The 22,602-nt window shown below is 47.8% G+C and overlaps 1 protein-coding gene across 16 annotated transcripts in view; it reads right to left on the reverse strand.

Moving 5' to 3' along the window:
* The window catches only part of DOCK10 (dedicator of cytokinesis 10), a 139,834-nt gene extending 118,849 nt beyond the window's left edge, over nt 1-20,985 (reverse strand). For 12 of the 16 annotated variants that reach the window (XM_015277007.4, XM_015277011.4, XM_015277009.4 and 9 more), the window contains exon 1: nt 1,521-1,936. In XM_015277007.4, coding sequence (XP_015132493.2) covers nt 1,521-1,685 — 165 coding nt within the window. In that variant the 5' untranslated portion in view covers nt 1,686-1,936. Of the gene's footprint in view, nt 1-1,520; nt 1,937-16,900; nt 17,329-20,820 lie in introns of those variants that run through there. The other 4 variants (XM_015277017.4, XM_015277025.4, XM_015277016.4 and 1 more) reach the window with 2 other exon arrangements.
* Between the last annotated feature and the right edge of the window lie 1,617 nt (nt 20,986-22,602).

Genomic DNA, 22,602 nt, shown 5'->3' on the forward strand with positions numbered 1-22,602 from the left:
CAGGAGCTCCTCAGGCTGCAAACAGCCCACATTCAGGTACTGGGGTGTTGCTTTCTGCCACAACCCCTTTTCTTACAAGAGCTGAAGCAAGTTACACAGATGATTCATACTCTGACATGCTGCAATTTCTTCCAGACCTTTCTGAACTCACTTTTCTTGAAATCACCACTGGGAGGGATGCAACTATTTGTTTAAATGTGGTTGAGGCTGGTTATTTCACTATTAAGTGGGGGAGTGGTAAAGTTTGTTTTATAGGTACTAGACTTTAAAACAGAGGACAGTTGAACATCAGCTTCACAACGATGAAACCTGCTGCCTCCCTCCATGTGACCAGTAGCTACAACCCTGCCACTGGGCAATACCCTCAACTGATAATTAAAACACACTTGGATCAGATCCTAGCTGCTATAGTTGCCATGACTGCAATACACACCTCCATGGGCAGCAAGACTCTACCCAAACCAGTGCCAGACCTCATGACAGCTATTAAGCTGTCTGATGTTACCATCACCCACTCAAGTTATTGCCCTGTGTAGTACAGCAAGGTGCCAGGGGATGTAATTTGGACTTCATCATAACATCCTTTACAGAAAAAAAAAACAAATCCAAACAATTTCAGAAGCTCAAATGGTACACGTGATTGCTCTGCTAAGCTGACAAACATCATTTGTGGTATCTTTGTAATATTTTCATCAAGTGAGAGCCATGCAGCACAAAACCACCGCCATGGCAGACCGCAGCCACTTCAGGGCCTGGCAATGCTCGTTACACCTGTGTTCAGCAAGGAGCAGTAACTGGGGTCAGTGCATTCTCCATTCTGAAACAATGACTTGTAACGACAACAACAACGTCACTTACTCCTAATAAAGCTATAGTACTTTTTATATTCCAGCCACAAAATAAAAACGAACCCGTTCAATCACAAGAGAAAACGACTCGCCAAGACAGCAAGTCTTTCAAGCCCCACTCCTTACTGAGTCGAGGGGACTTGCCCAGCCAGGAAGGGGTGAGCCTGCAAACATGATCCTGCTGCAAACAGTTTGCAGCAAAGAAATACGGGAGCTTATCTGCAAACAACTTGATATAAATTCCAGCCACATCCTGGGGGAAAGTAAAGTTTTCCCTGCCTATCTTCTGACTTGGTTTTTGTTTTTATGATGAGCAGACTTAGTAAATGTTTTCTAAGCTGTCTGTTGTTTGGAATTTCAAGTCTGAGATAAAACACAACCACACCACGGGCTCCAATGCTGCTGCTCTTACAAACAGCAACAGAATGCATCTGCAAACTAACCAGGCACAACCTTTACATACAGCTTAAGTGCAGCTCACAGCTTCAGTTTGAGATTAAAGTAAAAACTCAGCTGTGCTTGCGAACAGACAGCAAACCTACAGCAGAATGATCCACAGCTGCAAGTAGCCTGTCAAGCTCTCTCCAATTGCACAGTTAAAGAAAACAAATCACATAGCATCTGTAATAATAATAATTCCGCAAACTCTCTGCTGATTAAAGTATACTGTACCATGATGATGAGAGTCCTGGGTCTGCTCATTTCCTCATCACTGTCCAGTGGCAGGATTTCATGTGACAACTCCTCTCGCCGTCGTCGCCTACAAATATGTGGACAGTTCCTCTGTACCACAGAACGAAAGGCTTGAAGCAGAACAATGCTGGCAGCACAACCCATATCTGCATCCTGAAGCCTACAATATAACTTCTATGTTTACGCTATGTTTGAAAAACAGTGGCTCCTTGTCCCTGAAAACAGCCTACAGTGCAGCTGCAACCAGCTCGCTCTCCAATCGCTTCCTTGAGTTCTGATCATCTGATCACAACCAAATAGCTTGGATGCAGAGAGAGGAAAGATTTGATCCACTGAAACTGAAGCACACGCAGCATTACGATCCTTTCCTCCCTCTCCCTCCCCTCTCTGCTTCTGAATTCACACGAGAAAATGCGCTCCCTCTGTTGCACAGCGGAGCCTCCTCCTCCCATCCCACTTTCATGGAACTGAAAGTATTAAAATTCCGAGTTCAAACAAACCAGCTGTTTGCTGCACACACACCAACAACAACTGGTAGGATCCCTTTGCAAAGCTTTAAGAAAGAGTCACGTGTAGCACGATAACAGCAAACATCTGGAAAGTTATTAGCTCTCGTTATCAGCACGCTGTCTGTAAAATACGTGGTGTTTTGACACTGAAAATACTGAAGTTCATTGAGGGATTTGGACTGTAATCTTTTCACTTCTTGCAGTTTTCCGAAGCACAGTGAGCTCATTTGAGTTGTAAATGTAACAAGGGGAAAAAAAAAATCTGGACTGGCTCATCCAGTTCATGTTAAAATAGCCGTGGCTGTATGAGAGCCAGCAGTGTTGGGCTCCAAAATGCCTTTCAATAGCGTAGCTGTTGTGTGTTCCCACACATGCATTTGTTCTGCAGAGTAATACATTTTTACATCCACACAGGAGGCTTGTGTTGAGGGTCTCTGCTAACAGGATCTCACAGTGAATGAACCACCAGCGACCATACAGGAGCGCTGAGAGGAAAGTGTGTTTGTGCCCCATACGTGGGGATTTGGGCAGCTGCAGGCAGTCAGCAGGAGCAGCCCCTGATTGACAAGTCAGTCAGAAAGCAGCCAGGGATGCTTAGAAACCACGTGACCAACCTGGAAACAGCACAGGCTAATGGTGTGCAGTGTAAGGTAACAGCACTTGAGAGGAAGTTAACGCTAAATACATACACAGAAATGGATCTCTCCTACACGTTGTGAGAACTAAGAATTTCCTACAGGGCTTCCAGAGAGGCTGCTTTTAAAGCTCATATGTATAACCTGATTATACGCACATCCAAAAATGTATTTGCTGTACATTGAAAGGCTTTGACTCCTAATGAAGGTTTGTCATCAATTTCCATGCAGCCCTATAATGCTGCTGTTGTGCTCCCTGTAAGTAATGTTCCTTCTTACAACCTCAGGCAGGAACTGCACTGAAAGCACTCTGTGGAAGTATTTTCTTCTGGGTTTGATTAGAGTTTAATTGCTTAGCAATCTGGCAAAAGACATAATTGTAATTAAAGCATTTGCCAGAAAAACCAAATACGTCCTTTAAAAGTAATACACTCATCGCCATTATTTCTTGCCTGTCTTTAGAGTTAATGGCTTTGAGTGCATTAGGAGAACAGTTAGCAGCACAACCCACGCAGCTATCGGCTTGCCTGCCCTCAGACCTGCCCAGCTCAGCCCTCACACGCTCACTGATGTGCCCAACTCTACAGGCGGAGCACACAGAGCAGGCCGTGTGGCACGCCTGGTAGTTTGACTCTTCTAATGCGATTATACGAGCGCAATGGCACAGCTGTGCAAGTTCTGCACCAAACCAGCAGCCCTGCCAGCTGCTGTTGTTTACAGTGCCATCAGTCCCCTGCTACTCCAGAACTGAGCCTGACACCTTGGCCACACAGAAGATGCACTTGGCAGCTGGGAGAGCTAAATTCCTGCCCTAATTCCAGTGGCATCAATACAGGCTTGGATAACTTCCTGCATAATGTCTGCTGCTGGCTGTTATGGCAACTGCTCTGCTACCTTGGGGCTGTCGCACATCTCACATCCGCCTGTGTGACGTCTTTACTCCCCAGTGCTCAGCTGGGAGGGCTGGCAGGGATTTCTGCGACATTGGGTTTCCATAGCACAAATGACACGCACATGGGATAGCACCCTGGGGCTTGACCCAAAGCTTTGCATCGCTCTCGGTGAAGAATCCCATTCATTTCAGTTGTCTTTGGTTGAAATTCTTCTCTGACAGCGGTCTAAGTGACTTCCTTACAATTATTTGTGGATTAAGATATTATTAGATACAAGTAGGAATGACATAATCTTGGCATGGCATCTCATACCAAATTAAAACAAGGCTTAGTACAAAACCAAGTGAACTGCACAAGCCCAAGGCAGCTAAAACTGGCTTTCCAGGCCTGATCAAAACTCATGAACTGAAAAAACAGCTACAGCACACAGGAGAAAAACAACAACAAACAAAACCCCACCAGCCTCTGAGGAACCAAAGAAACGAAAAACCAAACACTTTTGAAGGAAATCTAACAGAAACATGAGCTATTTTTGGAAAGGAAACTTCCCAGCCTGTGAAAAATGCCTGAAGCTCACCTCACCTCCCACATAGACTTATTTCTTAGATGTAGGAGTCTCATTAACATACATTATGTTTACACACCATTAATGGTGTTAGTTACTCTTACAGTGAAACATCAAGCACAGTTTTGTGATAATTAACACTCGAATCCAGAAGCTAAATTCACTGAAACCCTCTGGGAAGCAAAATCCTCCTTTATGCAAGCAGTGCCTCTGTTCCCCATGCTGAAAACTCTGACAACAGGGCTGGTTCAGGCAAACCTCCATTCAAAGCCACCTACTGCCCATTCTCCCTCCACTCTTCACCACCACTCATTTTGGCAATACTCAAGCAGCAGTAACCCCTCCACGACAGCCCACAGAACAGGCTGGGAAATGGACCACTAAAGGTATTGCCATTTGAAAAAGAAATAGCTGAAACACGGAGAGGCAAGATAGCTCTTTTTTAACCCAGATGATTTCAGTGACCCAGTCCTCAGCAGCTCCAAGGGCTGGGTCTGTGCAGCAGCAAAGCTGTGCAATGGCAGAAGTGGGTCACACTTGCCACGTCTTGTAAAGACTGTGATAAGAAAGCAGAGTCCAAAGGCATCTGGATTCTTGAGCTAACAGCCATCTGTCATCCAGCCTCAGCTTCCACATGGAAGAGATGTCAGCTCTACAAATGGGAAGCCAAGGAGCAAGCAGGTACACTGACTTCGGCAGGAGTCCTGCAGCAAGGTGTAAACCCCTCGCCTTCGAAGCTGTGGCTTCTTTTTCTTCTGCAGCACTCCTGCAGGCTGAGAGGCTTTCTAAAGATAATATCAAATATTTCCTTACAGTCCTATTACAGACCTCTTTAGCACCCCACATTTATTTCCTTCCCACAAACTTTTTAATTTTTTTTTTTTCCTCCTCTTTGTGTAATTTGAATTTGTGTCACTGGAATGAAAAGGAGATAGCCTATCAGTATGATGGCCATCAGCTGAGAGCTTTCATCAGAAGACACCTCATGGAGGAGATCCTCCCCCAAGGAAACACTGACCCCTCCTCCCAGCCCACCACAAGACTGGTCCCTCTACAGCAAAGAGAGCCCTCTGCCTGTAGCTGATCGGCCACGAAGATGGCATGCATATTTTAGTTATTTAATTTGTCCGAAAAACAACAGCCCCTCCACGATCTGCATTGAGAAGTTCTGCAGAAGCCTTTGAAGCTCGAAGATCCCTACACAGCAGTGTCAGGTGAACGCCTCTGTTGTGCTCATAGCAGTCCGCTCAGGCTGGCTCCCCAAAGTCCCAAGCCATTAAGAGGAACTAAAGACAGCAGAGACCCACTTACAGCAAAACCACAGGAAAGGCCTCGTTCATAGCAGGAGCAGGCAAGCATTTCAAGCAAGTTACAACAGCAAAAGTACAATCTCGGTACCTTGATGAAGACGAAGGTCACTGAAATTTTGGTAATCCACTGTCACCTCTCAGCACCTTACAATTTATCACCCACCTCATGCTTCCAAAACAAAAGAGCTGACACATTATCTTTTAGCAAAGGGAATTTTCCTCAGACACATCAAAGGTCCTTGTCTGCAGTCAGTATTTGTTTTCTTAGAGGCTTGGAGGCATTAGCAAGGAAAATAGAGGGAAAATATGTACACAGCTCTGAAAGCCTCTCTTCATGCTTGGCTGCTTCAAAACAACCACGGAATCCTCACCAGCTCCCAAGGAATCAGCACCCAGGCATGCACCAAGATGCAGTCTTTGTGGCAGCCTGCTCAATGAAATGAACTCATCATCAACACGTCTCCTTTCCAATCAGGTTTTATGCCTGAGGAACTGTATGAACTGAAAGCTTTCAAGGAGCTTTTTGCAGTGGCCATGTCTCTAAAGCACGCAGCAGGACACAGCAGACAGTGCCACGAGGTTCTGCTGCAGCATGGTGTCTATTTCCAGTACCGTTTCCCTACCCCCATCTGCTGCCAGGCTGCAAGAGGAGGATGGGCCCTGCATGGATCCCTCCTCAGGAACTGCCCTGTCCTCTCCTCCACCACCACCACATCCCAGCACTTTCCCCAGCCCAGCCAGCATGCTGTGTGGTGCTGGTCTGAAGCCCTGCAAACACACATACTGATGGAAAAGAGCTTCAGTGCACGCATGGGGATCGCACTCTCATTTCAGAGAAAGGATATGAGCTGTTGACTGCTAAAGCCATGAATAACCTCAGTGCCTTCTCTTCCTCACACACTCTACCTGAGGGCTTACAGTCATTTAAAAACACTGTATTTCAAAGTGTTGCTTCAAGACAGCTAAATGCCAGAAGCACTCTGACAGTTTCTGAATGACATACAACTTCATCTCAAAACCACACTTCCTCCTGCTGAAGCTACCTCTGACTGACACAAGCAGCTCTCAGCGCAGCGTGCAGAGCAGGCACGGCGTCCCATTGAGCAGTGTATGTCTGTGGCTACAGGAGAGGCATACCCCATTCAGCCACCCCGCTACTCCTGGTGTCAGCAGGTGCTGGCAGCACACCTGGCAGGGCTGCACACTTCCTGGCTGCAGAGCGCTGGCTGCACAGCGCGGGACGATGGCACCCTCTAGGGAGGAGCACACGAAAGACAGATTCACCACCAGACCCTTCGCTCTCTGGCTGGATAATGAGAGCAAGGCAGATGAAGTAAATGACCGTGTGTGTAAAACCTTGTCGACCACTGATGAGCATCAGGCATTTCTCATCACAGCTGGGGGGACAGAGGCCCGCTGACCACAGGAATGCTGCCTGGCACTTCACATGTTAGTGCCTCAATACTGGTTTCTTTTATCCTCTTTCACACTGGTGTCTGCTGAAAAGTATAATACAGAAGCTCAGCAGTGTCTGACAGCACTACAAATAAACATGCATGGAGAGAAACTCTGGAAAGAACTTCTGATAGAAGTACCAACTAAGGCTGGGCTCAAGCACAGGATGTGAGTATTGGACAAAGAAGCCACAGCAAAATGGCCAGGAGATGAGCTGCACCACACGGAAGCCATGACAAGGGGAGGCCCAGGGGTGCACAATAGGAATGCCTCCCCACAAGGTGGCCAAGTGCCACCACAGGCACTACAGGCCCATGGGCTCCCCATCCTCACAGACTCGGCACTTGTCCTGCCAAGAGCCCGGCAGCCTGGTGTAGCTGGACAGGCTGTGAGCTGGACTGGATCCTCTCCAGAAGTTCCTTCCAAACTGCATTATTCCAGGACTGCCAGAACGTGGCTCATTCAGCCCTGCAAAACTGAGCCCAGATTTGTGCCCCGACAGCGAAGCGGAAGAGCTGCTCAAGCCAATGCCCGACACAAAGGCATGAACAAGTGGCTGGAAACTGACCATTCAGAGCACACAATTTCACTTTGCAGAGGGCTGTTTCCAGCCTCACACGGGAAGGAGCAAAAGCTCCCAGTCAGGCTTCTTTCAGCTCAACGTCAGCTGTACAATCCTTGCTTATTATTTCAAGGCAATTTCACTTTGAGACAGTCTCCATACGCAAACAGTTCAGCCAGGAGCAACATGAACCAAAATGAACATTCTCATTCAATTTCTGAGCATGACCTTTCACAGCTGGTAAATGAGGCACAAAATGCAGATAAAGGAAGAAAGGGGAATGCAAAGTAAAATTTGTACATGCAGGGCCCAGCAAAAGCGGTGTTGTCTCAGGTGCTGATGCCCCATCATCTCACAGCCCCAAACAGAGCAGCTGCAGACGTGTCATTTGTTCTGACAGCAAAGATCCCACAAGAATACAAATTACTTCCACTAGCAGTGGCATCAAATCCTTTGTACCTTAAATCCCAAAACCCAATGGTAGTTTTCCCCACCCGGAAACAAAGAGATTGAGAACCATAAGACTCTGGAATTTCTGCAGGATGTAAGTATTAAGGAAGAATTATATATTTATTTATTTAACACTGCTTTAAAAGCCCCAGACCTGGTGGGTCCAGGCAGGGCAAACCAAGCAACCCTTCCCCTATTCATCATGCCCCGTTTGTCCCAGCCGTGACGTGTCTAGGGCTCAAGACGTGGGGCAAATGATGAATTGCTTCCCAGAAATCCACACTTGCACAGACAGCAGTCTCCAGGGATGGCAGCTGTAGATACATAGTGCTCACTACTACCATACAACAGGAGTCATCCTTTTCCTTACAGTGAGCACCAATCAGCCCCGGGATCTCTGCTAGTGGACCTGGAGCCTCGGGGAGGCTTGCACTCCCCTCCCATTACCCCAGACAGAAAAACAGCCCCAACAGAAAACATTCTGCACTTTTCAGAAGTGATCTTGCTTTGCTCTTTCATGGCACAAGACTGTGCTCACAATATCAAATGGAGTAACAGTTATTTTAGCATCTAATGAGCTGCACTGTGGTGCTCCGTACCCTGGACAGCTTTTCTGTACAACATGTGTTTTTCATTTCATGACTCCTGACAGGGTTTCACTCCCTTTCTTTTACTTGAACTCTAGAAGAGAATAAAATCACACAAAAACCAAAGCTAATGAACCTGTGTTGCTGGTATCAATTAACATTCACATCCACAAGGCTCTTCATTCAACTACATACAAAATTAGCAAAACCAACCCAAATGTAAGTTGTTTGGTCTATATTTGTTAGGCTGTAACACATTCTCTAAAAACATATGTCTCCTGGTGGGTATTTCAGGCAAAAATCCTTAGAAGAGTAATATTTTGATTAGTAACATGTGTGTTTTGAAAGATTAATATTGAACTCTAAAGGAGATAAAAATATGAATAGAAATTACAAGCTAACTATACATATGTGCAAGCACTTTTCCTTCTTACTGAATCAAAAGTCTGGTTGCAAATCACTTCCTATTATTATTATTATTAAAGTTTTAATCATATCTGTTGTTAGTATTGTTTATTAACTCGTATTTACAAAAAAGAAATCCTGTCCTCCCAGAAATCTCCCAGAACATTACAAAAAAAGACAACAATTTAGCATAGAAGTGATGTCATTCTCTATTTCGTTATGACACATCTCAAACTAACCTCCAAGGGATCCTTCATTATTTTAGGTAGTACCCAAAAATTGACTCCTTCTCTGTTCAGTCTTCCAAGACTTCCCCACCCAAATAGAAAACAAAGAACAAAACCAACCCAATGCTGCTTTTCAAGAAGTCTTAATTATTTATGCTACCAAACATATTGATTTGTTTTAGAGAAGCGACCAGTTCTCTAACTGTGCTGAACATGCAATTATGCTTTAAAATAGATGACCAGCTTCCTGGACCAGCCACTCTTTCTGTCAGCAGCCAGGCATTCCATAGAGCCTTATGCTCTTAAGTACCTCCAGCTGGGAAAGTGCAACTGCATTTGTAAATAATTTAAATGCTACAGACTACATGCTGGAGCTTTAACCCTAACATTTTTGGGGGTTATTTTTTAAGGAAGTAAACTCTTTTGTTGTCTATGCTGCCAAAGCTTTCCCTAGAACTGGTGACATCCAAGTAAATGTATGGAAAAACAGATCTCCTTCAGACATATCCCTTTTTGCAGACTCTGGGAAACTTCAGACTCACTTAAAACTGCGGCAGAAATTAAGGTGCAGGGATAGCAATTGTTCATTTCTGCCAAAACTTACCCCAACATATAATTACAACTCTACTTAGATTCTAGTCAGATGTTAATTATCATTTATCACTCTGTATGTAACGTGACGATGACTTGAAGGCAACACAGAGCGGCAGCCAACACAACAGCTCTCACCTTGCTGTCATTTCTGCTTTTGTCACAGCAGCTGAGTAAGTTGGGAACAGCTATGCCTAAATAAAGGAACGCACGCACAGCTGAAGACAGGCTGCCAGGCAGAAGGTCAGGGTTGATGACAGTTGCTCAGTCTTGCCACAGACATAGCAATGCTAAACGCAAAGAGATCATAAAAGATGAGATTTAAGGAGAAGAGCGCCAGGGCAGGCTTTCTGCAGTGTTCAGAAGCTCCAGGAAAGGGAAGCCGCAGCACCCTGTGGGAAACCCTTGGTGAGAGCCCTCCCACCCTGCACAGCAGCACCTCTGCCTTTCAGACCTCACACATCAGCATCTGATCTGAAGGGGAAACGCAAATCTCAGATATCATCACTAGAAGCGTGCTGCACCCTGACAGAAGGTACTGCCCTAAGCATCCTGCAGAGCCAGCGTTCACATGACAGCAAGCCACAGGAAGCAGGCACGGTGAGAGGTGAAGGCTTACAGCAGAGTTTCACCTCTGCCTTGCTAATGCTGCTGCCCCTGGGCTGTTGGCAGCACTTGCAGGGGCTTTCAGGAGATGAAAGTATAAATCACTCAAGAAAATAATGGAGAAAATGGATCCAGCATCCCTTTCCACATGGGAATTTAGCTGGGGATGCAGAAAGAACATCATCAAACCACACAATATCACTGGACTGGGGAGTGCAGAAAAACCTAACATCCACGTACAGACAGGAGTACTGGAAGCTCTAACCTGATCCAGAAGAGCATCAGTGTGAGCCCGTACTTTACGGATAAAGCCAATCCCACTTTCCAACCCAACTATGCAGCTAGAAATCTGAAGACACTCCTGTGCAACCAAAGAATTAATAGGAAATTCTGTGCTTTTTTTCAACCAGAATGCACTTGATATATCTAAAGCATCAGAAGATATTTAAATTTGGCCACTACTGACATTGACTTTTGTTACTGTTATCGTCATCACCACCCCACTGTAGCAACAGACACTGATGCCCCAGCTGAGTTAATATTTATGAGAAAGTCAACAGAACATCAAACAGAACAGGAAGAAGTAAACGCTTCCTGCCAAGCTGTCTAAAAATAGTCGTACTGTCAGCACTCACCCTTCACTAGTTTTCATTACAGTTATCTTACAGATACAAGAAAGGAAAAATACCTGTTAAGCTAAGGCCACGATAGTAGCAACTGGAAAGCACTACACCTCACTAGTCATGGTTCACTTGGCTATTTTTGCATCCTCAAGACATGGGAAAGCATTTCAGAAAAGTACTCTGTAGTTACAGGCAGCAGGGCACATTCAGCACACCAGTCACAGGGAGAAACCAGGCGCCCATCACCACTTGGCCACCTTCTTTTTGCAGCCAGTTAAACACAGCAGTAAGCTGCCTGGTGCTTCTGTGTATTTTTCTTCAAGGAACACATCTCCAAGAGTGGGGGGGAGGACGGTGCACAAACCGGTCAGGTTTCCAGCAGATCTCAGCTTGGGACCTCACAGGCACAGCCATGCAGAGCACCACATTGTTAAACAAAACCTGGCATTTAACTAGGCAAAAAATACAGAAGGCTAAGTTTGGTGGCAGTTCCTTGCACATTCCCCTCTCTTAGGAGGAGGTGCACGGAGTCCAAAATACAGTAAATGCACCCTCACCCTCTCCCAAAGAACAGGGAGAGAAGCACAGGCATAGAGGCACATTTTCAGGCAGCTCCAGATACTGGTGAGCAGAAGGCTCACCCTGAGCAGCCACAACTACAAGACAAGAGATGACCTTCTTCACCCTACATGCTGCCATTTGGCATAGGCTACCTAAATACTGCAGCATTACATGAAAATGCCTGAAGCTCCACTGTTTTTCCACTTCCATTAAGCCTCCAAGCAAAGAGAAGGGAAGGAGGAGGGAGAAAAAAAAGAAGAGGGAAGGAAACAGATGAGGGGGAAGATCTGAAGTTCTTTTAATTTCTTCGGTTTTAATTCCTGTAATTCTCGTACCACACACATAAGGACTTCTTGTTTTCAAATTTCACCCTTTTATCTACCAACGGTCTGCTGATACGTGACCCTTTGTGCAGCTGCAGCTGTTTGATCAGGCAAACCCCAGTGCTGCGCTTTTCCTTGGAAACCATCTTGCAGCCCCCCTCCCTCTGCAGGCAGCACACGCACAGCTTATCAGAAGCGATGCTGCCAGCACGAGGAAGACCAGAGAGGGGCTGACCGCCACCAGCACGCTCCAAGAACAGCAGGGCCTACACGCCCACACACAGCCCACTTCCCATTCCTGCAGCCACAGCAGTAAGAGCCACTGCATCCAAAAGCGGCCCAGAGGTTGTGTTGCTCAGCTTTTCCAACTCCAGCTGCAGCAGTCCTTCGCCGCCTCCCATCCCCTATTACATGGACTTCCCAAACACTACAGAAACCCACATTTTTCAATCTGGATCCCTGGCCAGATCCTTTAGCATCTGGAGTTGGGGTCTTCTGAAAAACACACTGGGAAATAGTGGTAGAAAAGAGAAACCCCACAAGTGTCAGAGCTCCAGGAACATGCACAGCAGGCCTGTTCTAGCACACTGCAGTATCCAATGGCACAGATATCTCTGCTCATACACCCTAAATCCTTGCATATCACGTCACTCCATGGAAACAGAAGGCAGCCACGGCAGCTACTTATTTACTTAATTAGTTTAAACATTTTAAAAATAGGCTTGATACAGATGTGTTGAGACATTGCATTGTATGCCACTACATATGTAAACATCTGTATACGCTGTGTGTGCACTGAACAGGGAGCCACTGATACAGAAACATGTTAAGTGAGCAGACATGGCAGAGGTATTCTTCTTGAAAGAGGAATCACTACCTATTATTTGAATCATCTTTTATCTAAGGAACAGCCATTCAAATAGCAATTATCTACACAAAGGCATTTGTTTAATGTAAAGCCTTATACTAAAGCTGGGAGGGAGGTGTGTTTCCAAACCCAAAGACTTTACGTTGACAGTATGGGGGTGAGGGAGTATTGCTGACACATAACAGAGCTGCACCGAGAGGAGAGGAACAGGGAGATGGCTGCACTGGAGCCAGCAAGAAGAGTTCCTGCAAGCAGCAGGTTTTGAGATGGTGTGGGTAGTGAGCACAGATAGGTGCCCGCTGGACAAGGACACACTGTGCCCTGCATACAGAAGGGCATACATGCAGGCACAGAGACAAGTGGGAGAAAGGCACAAAGAGCAGTGAGCGCCGAGGGCTGGAAAGCACAAGGGCAGAGAAACAGGGAGTGGGAAGCCGCAAGAATGGGGAAATCAAGAGAGAGGCAGTGACTGAGTACAATACAACAGGCCGGGGTAGCATTCCTACATAAAAAACAACCCATCTTTTTCCTGTTCCAAAGCAAACAGGCTTGAAACATGGAATTGGAGCTTGTAAAATGCAATACATGATTTTCAAAGCCTACAGAAACACCTGAACAGTTGGGCACACGCCATCTCATGACACGGTATCAACAGAACAGAACCACCACACAATGACATAGCTCAAACAGAAAAACAGATGTTACTCGTGTAATACTGTAATGCTATAATGCGATGGGAAGTACAGCAATAGCAAGGTGGCAAAGTCTTTGGCTGCAGCAAAAAAGAACAAGCACAAATGCAGCAGCAATGGACACAGAAATAAAGGAAGAAAATTTGCTTACCTCTGGAATGCCTCAGGTGGGCAGGGATCTCCAGCAAGATCCCCTTGTCTCCATTGCCAGCCCTTCAGTGAGGTGTGGGAATGGGTGAATCCTGGCTCCACCTATTCCAGTCACTCAGGTACATTGCATGCACCTGAGCTCTGCTGGCTTGGCCCTGCCTTCCCACCAGGTGCTCAATCACTGCTTCAAGCTGTGACTTCACATTTCCACTACACTCATGTAAAAGGCAACCAATGCCTAAGGTGAGTTGTGAGCTTTGAAACAGGTGGATGCATTTTAGTAACTTATTTTCAAATAACAACTGTGTTTGATGTTTCACTTTGCTTTCTTATCTCAATTGCTGGTGGAAGTGCACATGAATGGAAGAAAAAAGTGTTCCTATATACTGACAACTGACAAAGCTCAGCACATTTTAGTATGCACTGCAAGTATGCGAATACAAAAGATACAGACCACATGATATTCTGGAACAAATATCAAAGTCTGCCCATTACTGGCTTTAATACTTACTCATAACTGCCTTTCTCCCTGCACGTGGAATCACCAGGCTGAGGGTGGGACCCAGGACTGTTTTCCCAAGGTCTCTGCCTGTCAACGTGGCTCTGCTCTGTGGCACCATCTGCTCAGCACAGCTTAGAATTTTGAAGGCAAGAAACAGCTTCTTCCTAAGGATGGCCCAACTCCTTTCCCTAAACCCCTTTTAAGACCTGAGACTACTCTGAGGCTCTTGTAAATAAGAACAGATAAAAAAAGACACACGCACACAAAGAGAAACAAAGCCAGGAGAAAGACTGTACAAACATAAAGATATTGCTACAAACACCACGTGTTATGGATGGCCTGTGAAACAGAACGGAGGCATTCCTAACAGAAGTCACCAAGGCTGACACATGCAGCAGTACTCGCACAGCAGTGTGGAAAGCTTTCCCCCAGGACAGACCCAAGGGACAAGCTGTGACACAGATCAGCATGCTCCAGGCTGAGTTCAGCCCATCCCTTTCACCCTGAAAGACTCAAATTGGGAATACTTCCTCCTGTGCCTGCTCAGAGCACACAGAGGAGTGCTGCGTTTGCCTGCAAAGAGCAGAGAAGTGGGACATGGGAGACTGTCCCCCTGCGCTCCCTTAACCTCTTCCTACGCTCCACACAGTGCCTGGGTACAAGCAGTGCAGGATTTGTGCCCAGCACATACAGGACAGCAGCCCACTAACCCAGATTAGGGGATAGCCTACATGCTAGCAAACAAAAACCACAGAAGTAAAGCTCACCGAGGACCTTGCATAAAAGCAGACATTTCACACACAGTGAAAGGGCTTTGGGTATCACTTAGGGAAAACAAACAAAGAAATGTCCCACCTCTGCAGTGCCACTGTGCTCACCACATGGTGAGCCTTTAACTCAGACTTAGTAAGAGCAGAGCTGTGCTTTCTGAAACACCTGAGCGGCCAGAGCTTCGCTCTTGCCTATACATCACAAGCATTCATCCGTCAGTGGACAGACATCAGCCTACTCACAGCAGCAAAAGCAGGTTCATCCAGCAGAAAATGCACATGGGTAAGCAGTGCATTTAAATGTCAATTAAAAAGAAAAGAAAAGAAAAGAAAAGAAAAGAAAAGAAAAGAAAAGAAAAGAAAAGAAAAGAAAAGAAAAGAAAAGAAAAGAAAAGAAAAGAAAAACTGAACAAATTATATCAACCTGAACTGAAAATAACATTATATTTCTTCCTGTGCTAAACATATCTAGTCATTCCAGCTTCAGAGACAGACTCTGAAGTCTACTCTTGTTCATAGTAACGCTTACAAAAGGAAGGGCTTTTTCTCTCCACTGGTGTACACAGCCCCATTGTACCCATTAAATTTCATTCTATCTAGAGCATTTAATTTAGGTCAACATGTCAACGTAACCGAGAATCACGTTTGCTTTATGTTGGCTGAAGTTACTCTCAAAGCCAAAGAGCAAACAAGCCAATTTCAGAGTCAGCAATGGATCTCCTTGTTCTTCCTCCACACAACATGAGTGCAGAAGCAGAGAGCTATGCTTGGAATTAAGAAACTCACTGTCACATTGACAGCTCACTAAGTTTCTGTACTACACATAAACCAACTGCACAACAGCCCCAGTGGGAAGGAAATGAGTAAAGCACTCATTAACGGTGAATGAAACGGTAATTCAACATGCAGTAGTAGTGTCCTTTTTCCTTCCCAATTTCTGAGCCCTTCTGCAGAGAGATGACTCACGCCAGCTTGTATCTTAAGCAGAGAAATAAATAAACAAAGGTGTCAGAGGTAACTAGCAGCCTACTAAAGTGCACTTAAGCGATGTGTTTAGGTTGTCATTATGTATCAGCAACAGAGGGGGGAAAGTAACCTTGTGTTGCGAGCCCAATATAAAATACAAAAGAGAGCCGAGGGGTGAAAACAAACAGCCCAAAGCTGGGTAGGAGGCAGGCTCTGAGGGCCTCACTGGCACACGTCGCCATTCAGCACTCCTATGGCAGTGCTGCTCTCTGCTCCCAGAGGAACACACACACAAAGGGAGGCAGCTCTTGGCTTCCTACCAGTTAGAGGAGAGGGAAAGCTGCCCCTACAGCACTAAGAGCAGAGGGCAGGCTGTGGAGCAGCCCTTGGCTGGGCAGCCCACCACGAGAATGGGTGTCGGGACAGCTGTGCTGAGGCTCACTGTGCATTTACCGTGTGAGCTCGGGCACTTATCTCTGTGTTTTGTTTCCCTTATTGACAAGACAGGGATGAAGTCAGCACCCACTAACATAAGAAGACACAGTTGGTATAAAACAGATCAAAAAAACTCATCTTGTTTCAGAAACATACTGCTAAGCTTTGTGAAACTGGCAATGCTAAAGTGGAAAGCATTACAGACGGTTAGTAAGCCTTTGTTGTTTGTGTAATAACCACATGCCACTACTTCAGAGCCTTCTGACCTTGTGCTAGGAAAGCCACAAACATGTTTTGACTTCTGGGAGTGACACAGGCGCTGCTGAATGGCGGCTGGAAGTCACAGCCCCAAACACGGCCGCTCTCCCCCAAGGCAGAGCCAGGCTTTGTTCCCCAGGGTCTCCTCCTCCTTCCTACTGCCATCCCTCTCCAAACCCCTTATCTGACCTCGTAAGTGGAGGAAAGAAGCTAATGCGGCTTCTATACACTGAGATCACTTAGAGTTACTCAAGCTGACTCACTTCCCATGAATCTAAAATGCGTTAGTCAAGTGACGGCTTCAAGACAACAGTGCAACACGTAGGTTTAGACCGCAGTGCCCAGGTCTTGCTACCTTCTGATGACTGCCCGAGGATCCCATGATCAGGGTTTATTTGCACAAGTTATTCACCAACCTTATGGATCTTTCTCGCAGCTCTCTTCGTTTCTTTCCTCCGTTTGATTGTCTTCTTCAGCCTCTCCTTCCCTACAAAGTCTTTTCTCTTTTCCCCCATTTTTTTCCAGTGAGAAGAACACTTGATAACTCTTTCTAGATGACTTTCTTCATTCTTCTCTCTCCACCCTCTCCGAGGCTTTCTTCCCTTATCTCCCTTTCCTCATTTCTGCATCAACTTGATCCCCACTGCAAGCCTCAGATGCAGTTCCTAGAATTATCCAGGAGAAGAATCAGACCGCTTTGTCTGCCTGCAGAGGAGGGAGCCCAGCAGCTGCAGAATGTGCAAACAGCGCATTCTTGTTTGTGCCCTTTGCTCGGCTCGCTCTTACATCTGGGCTCCAGAGCCGGCTGAAAAGGATCAGATCCCTGTCAGCTCCACACCGCTCCGAGTGTCCTTGGGACACCCCAGCTGGAGAGCAGCTACAAAATTAGTCACCGGCTGCTCCAGAACTGGAAAAAAAAATACGCTAGTAAAGGACACTACTGATAAGTAACGTTGCGGTTTGTCTTTGAAGAAGTAAGGGATGCTGCAAATGATATTAAAGAGAAATTTTGGGATACAGATGTGTAAGCAAGTTTCACAGGTAAAACACAAACGTACACAAGTTGGTTAAAACTTCAGTGATGAGCTGCATTCATAGAAGGCTGCAAACATTCTGAATACAGCTGATAAGCTGCCCACACTGAGCAGACCATGACATCTCAAGTGCAAAGAAACCTAAAAGCAAAACCTTCACCGGAGCGAGATTGCAAATAACACTTCCTTACACCCGTGAGATGAATAAGCCCTCTCCTCAAGCACCAAAACAGGCAGGAGACTCTCACTCTATGCAGGCGCTTCCAGGATTATTCTACGAGGCTATCATCTCAGCATTAACCAAAGAAAAAGGGAAAATACAGCAAGTTAATACATTAAGAAGTCTACAGAGAAATAGATCAATAGATGGCCTGTGAGGACTGGGCATGTACATGTATGTACAAACACACACGGCCTATTTTATCTGCAACAACACGGTACATTCACTGCCTGTATAAATGCCTTACTTCAGTTTGTGCTGGACAAACAGTAGACATCAGCCTATCCTCAGAAGAAAGGGCCCTTTCACAGCCCAGTTTCCAAAGTACTTCTGTCCTTGGAACAGCTCAGTTAACACTGTACCTTCTAAACAAATCATGATCTTACTGTGAGGGCTATTTCATGTGTTGGCCTGATTCTGAGCATGGAAGTCTGACCCAACCCGGCTGCATAACAAGCAAAGGCTGCACAACCAGACCCAACAGTACACGTGGCCAGGTGCACCCTCAGCCCCTGTTCCCACGTTCTGTATTTCAGGGCACTGAAGAAGTTCCTCTCTTACCACAACACCAAGTGATAAAGGCATCTTCACTCCTCCCACCTCCTTCCCCTGATTGCTTGGACGCTTCTTCCTATCTACAAACAGAATTCTGAGCTGAACGTTTGCAACTGTTTTTTACACATCAAGCAAATAAATATGAACAAAAGGGAAGGAAGGCACGCAGAAGAAAAAGCAATACTTTTGAAGACAGTAAAGAGCTAGAAGATGTAACTCACAGCTTCCCCCTGAGATGGTGTGTGCAGCAGGCATTTGAGCTCTCACCAGATTGCTGGGACCCACCTGGCCCCTGATGCAAACACTGCTAGCAAAGGCCTGGCTGCCATTCCCTACAGGATATGCACGGGGGCCATGCCAGAAGGCCTCATGCCCCCATCTTCTCACTTTCCCCCACGTCCCAGCAGCCACTTATTTGCACACCCTGCCTCCAGCCATCGGGATGCTCCAAGCCAGGTTCAGAGTGCACGAGATGCTGATGCACCCTGAGCAAGAAGCAGGGGGCACCAACATGCCTTGTGCAATGCACCAGGCTTTTCTTTACTAGGAGTAGTACTTCTGGTGTAAGAATTCAGTATAAGTTCAGCCAGAACACCCAAGGCCTCTGAAGCTTTGCTCCAACAGCCACACGGCAACCACTGCTGTGGCAGCTGTCCCAGCATCCCCATGCCAGCACTGTCAGGGAGGTTCGGCGGCCAACTCTGCTGGTCCTGAGTGAGTTCAAGCAGCTAGAAGGGACTTATCCTTGAAGATAACAGCTTTGTACCCTGGTATGAATTCTTAGCATGAGGAATTATATAAAAGTTACTGGTAGCTCCAGAAAGTATAGTAAGAAGGTGGTAACTTCAAGTTTCAAAGAGACACACACAGCCAGTGCAGCAAACAACAGACCCAGGGCCACTATGCCTGCTGCTGGATGACAGGTGGCATTGGCAGATCCTGAAAGCCCCCCCAAAGATAAACACCAAATCAAACCAACAAACACACCAATGAACCCAAACCAATCCTCTCCTCGAGGGACTCATACCATTGCACTCAGTTCTGCTTCACTCATCTCATCCTTTATTTTTCTCGTATCCTTGCAGCAGAGATGTGGCAGAACAAAAAGTACTCCTAACAGAACTTCATCCCAAATCCCTCAAGCTGCAACCAGACAACTCAGCAGTTCAGCTGGAACATGGATTCAAATACACACTCCAGGGCTGACAACTCAGCACAGTGCCTGGGCAGAGCCCAGCCCTACTGGGATGGTTACTCCACAAAGCTTTATCAGCGCTGGGTGTTCTGTTTGACCACGGGCCAAATCCTAATCCCGGGGTGCCCACACAGCCAACCAAGCACAGCTGGCAGCCCTACGGCTGCACAGACACCTTGGGATACTGACATGAGTTAACAGCACAGTGAACCACATCAGAGAGCAGTAAGCCCCTACCAAGTTTTCACAAGTCTGAAGCATGGAAATGCTTTACAAGGACCCTCGGAGATGCCTGCAAAAGCACTGCAGGCTCAGTGACATAAAGAAAACAACTTGGACTTGGTGTACGGACATGCAGGACACACAACTTTAGCAAAGTTCTGTAGGAGCAGTGGGCAATATCCGATGCAATACCCACTGAGTGACAGGAGCAGGGAATCAGCTCTCACTTTCTGCAGAGGGAGATAGAAAGCTTTGTGTTTCGGCACTGCGTGCCACGAACTTTGAGGAGTGATGACATTTCACCTACAACCTTCTCTCTTACCACTTTTTTAGGCTACTTAACGAGCTGTCTGGCCTGAAAAATTAGAAAAGGAAAATATTTGAGTTACGCAAATCACAGACATCGTGATGTGCTTAATCATCTGGGAAGGGGTCATTCATCTCTCAGAACACGTTTCTTTAAGAAAGTCCAAAGGGACCTTAACACAAGAACGGCTGACAAACGCCTAACAAACGGCTGATAACTCACAAAGGCCGAGCGCGCGTGCCTGCGAACCCGAGCGATTGACCATCCATCCAGCCGGGCTCCCAGAGCCGACACCGGACAACCGCAGCGGCCGCCGGTGCCGCTCCGCCGGTGGAGCCGCAGCCTCGCGCAGAGAGGGGCGGCCGCACGAGGACGGGCACTGCGCAGCACCGTGTGCCACACGGAGCCCCGCGCACCTCCGCTCGGCGGCCGTGCCGCGGCGCGGGCTGCAAGTCCCCAGAAGCCACGCGAGCGACAGACAGCAGCTTGCTGGGAGCGCTCGCTCTCCTTATCTCCGCTGCACGCGAGGCTCACTTTGGCAGCGAGATTTTCGCGTTTCGCTGCCAGTACCCGTGCAAAGCTCATTCAAAAGAGAAGAGCGCGCAAGCGAGCGGCGGGCTGCAGGCTGGGGCTGCAGGCTGAGCAGCGCTGCCCGCGAGGGCTTCGGCGGGGCCGTGCCGGGACCCATCCCGGCGCTTTCCAGGCCCCCTCCCCATCCCGCCGGGGTTGCCCCGCTCTGCCTCCCGGCCGCGCCCCTCGCACCTGGCCACCGCCCGCCGCCCCTCCCCGTCGCCCGCGCTCACCCGCTGCTGAAGGCGGCCGCTGGCGGTGGCGGCGGCCGTAGCCGCGCTGTGCCGCAGCTCCGCCGCCTGTCCCGGCCGCAGCAGGCTCCGCGTGAAGCGCCGCGTTCGCTCGCCGGCCATGGGCGCCGGCACCCCGCGCTGCTGCCGCCGCTCCCCGCCCGGGCCGAGGCGCCGTCAGGAAGCGGAACTGGGGTGCCCCGCTCCCTCCCGAGCCCTCCTCCCCGCTCGCCCGCTCGAGGCGCGCTCCCCCCGAGCGCCGCGGGGCGGCCTCCCCCGGCCCTCCCCGGGCCATGTGCTCCGCGCGAGCGGCCCCGCACGGCCCCCGGGAGCGGCGAGGGGCGGCGGCGGCTCCCGGAGCCGCAGCCGAGATGACTGACCTCGACACGCAGCTGCGGTGCCGAGAGCCCCGCTGAAATTCCTTCGCATGGGGTGCCTCAACTTTCCTCGTGATGCAGAATTATTGGATAGAGAGGGCAAGGATGCGCTGGGGAGTGACCACCCCGTCGGGGGTCCAGCAGTCCGCACTGGACCAGTCTGACGCAGACCCTGAGTAAACCCCGCTATAATCCCTGAATAGGCACTGATGGTGCTCAGGTGGGAGCAGGGCTGTGGCTGCACACCGCTGCTAGCACCGGGTCTCCCGTCGGCACACAGCCCTGCAGCACGGGACTTGTGTCTTCGCTTGGTGACAAACCTTTCTTCCCGTTGTTACAACACCGAGTTTTGAAAGACTAAGAATTTACTCATCCTCTCTTCAAAACAGTGCAAAAGCAAACAAGAACTGCATTGCTTTTTTCCACTCTCCATATCTGACCTAGCTGACATGAAGCCAAGAGAAGCGTGCTGCCCATCGGCCACCCTGTCTCACCCCCATGTCCTGAAGCCACCCGGCACAGTAGGGACGGCACTATGGCACTCACAGCTGAGGTCACGGCTTCCCCAGCAAGGGGAATCGTCTGAAGTGCAGTAAGTGCCCCCGTAATGGCTTACAGCAAGCAAAGCTGCCAGTCTAGATGTTCCTACCATTGGCGTCGCCTTCAAATATTTTAGAGATGATCCCTGTTTGAAAGCTGAAGTTCAGCTCAGTAAGGAAGCAGTCTTGTTCTACTGACAAACATTTGTCACAAAAAGTGACACGAAGATGAAGAAAGGAGACTCATTCACTTTGCAAATGGTCCAGGTCAGGCTCAGTACAGGAAGCTGTAGCCTGATGTTTGCAAAGAAAAAGAAGAGCAGCCCAAGTGACCCTAAGGAAGCATTCTGCCTCAATACTTTGCAACACACTTCACTGCAATTTGTTGCAGTGGAAACACACATTGCATTTGTGAAAAAAGAATCATGATGAAAGTTAATGATTTCAAGATGAGAGCAGAGGCTCAGGGGCCTGCAGCTGTCCTGGCTTTGGGCAGAGCACTTTGCTGCTGCTCAGCTGTGGTCAGCCCGGCCATCAGGTAGCCTCAGCCTCCGCCCCACTACTTCCCTGCACGGCTGTACACAGCACGAAGGGGAGAGTGAGCACAGAGACAGTTGGGGAGCAGCTGGCTGCTCATGTCTACAAAGGGAAACCAAGGAATAAGAGAGAGCTGTTCCTGCACTGCAAATATTTTCCAGCCTGCAGGAAAGTGAGAAATATCCCCAAATACTGAATGTGCAAAAAGACAGTTGGATTAAAAACAACATATATCTTTGATTATCATCCCCTTAAACATTCTGTGATAGTCTGGAGCTTTGTCACAGATGAGCTGAGTCTGCCTCTGAAGCTGTCCTGCACAGCACAGAGCA

Source organism: Gallus gallus, chromosome 9 (genome assembly GCF_016699485.2).
Source record: "Gallus gallus isolate bGalGal1 chromosome 9, bGalGal1.mat.broiler.GRCg7b, whole genome shotgun sequence".
Classification (NCBI taxonomy): Eukaryota; Metazoa; Chordata; class Aves; order Galliformes; family Phasianidae; genus Gallus; species Gallus gallus.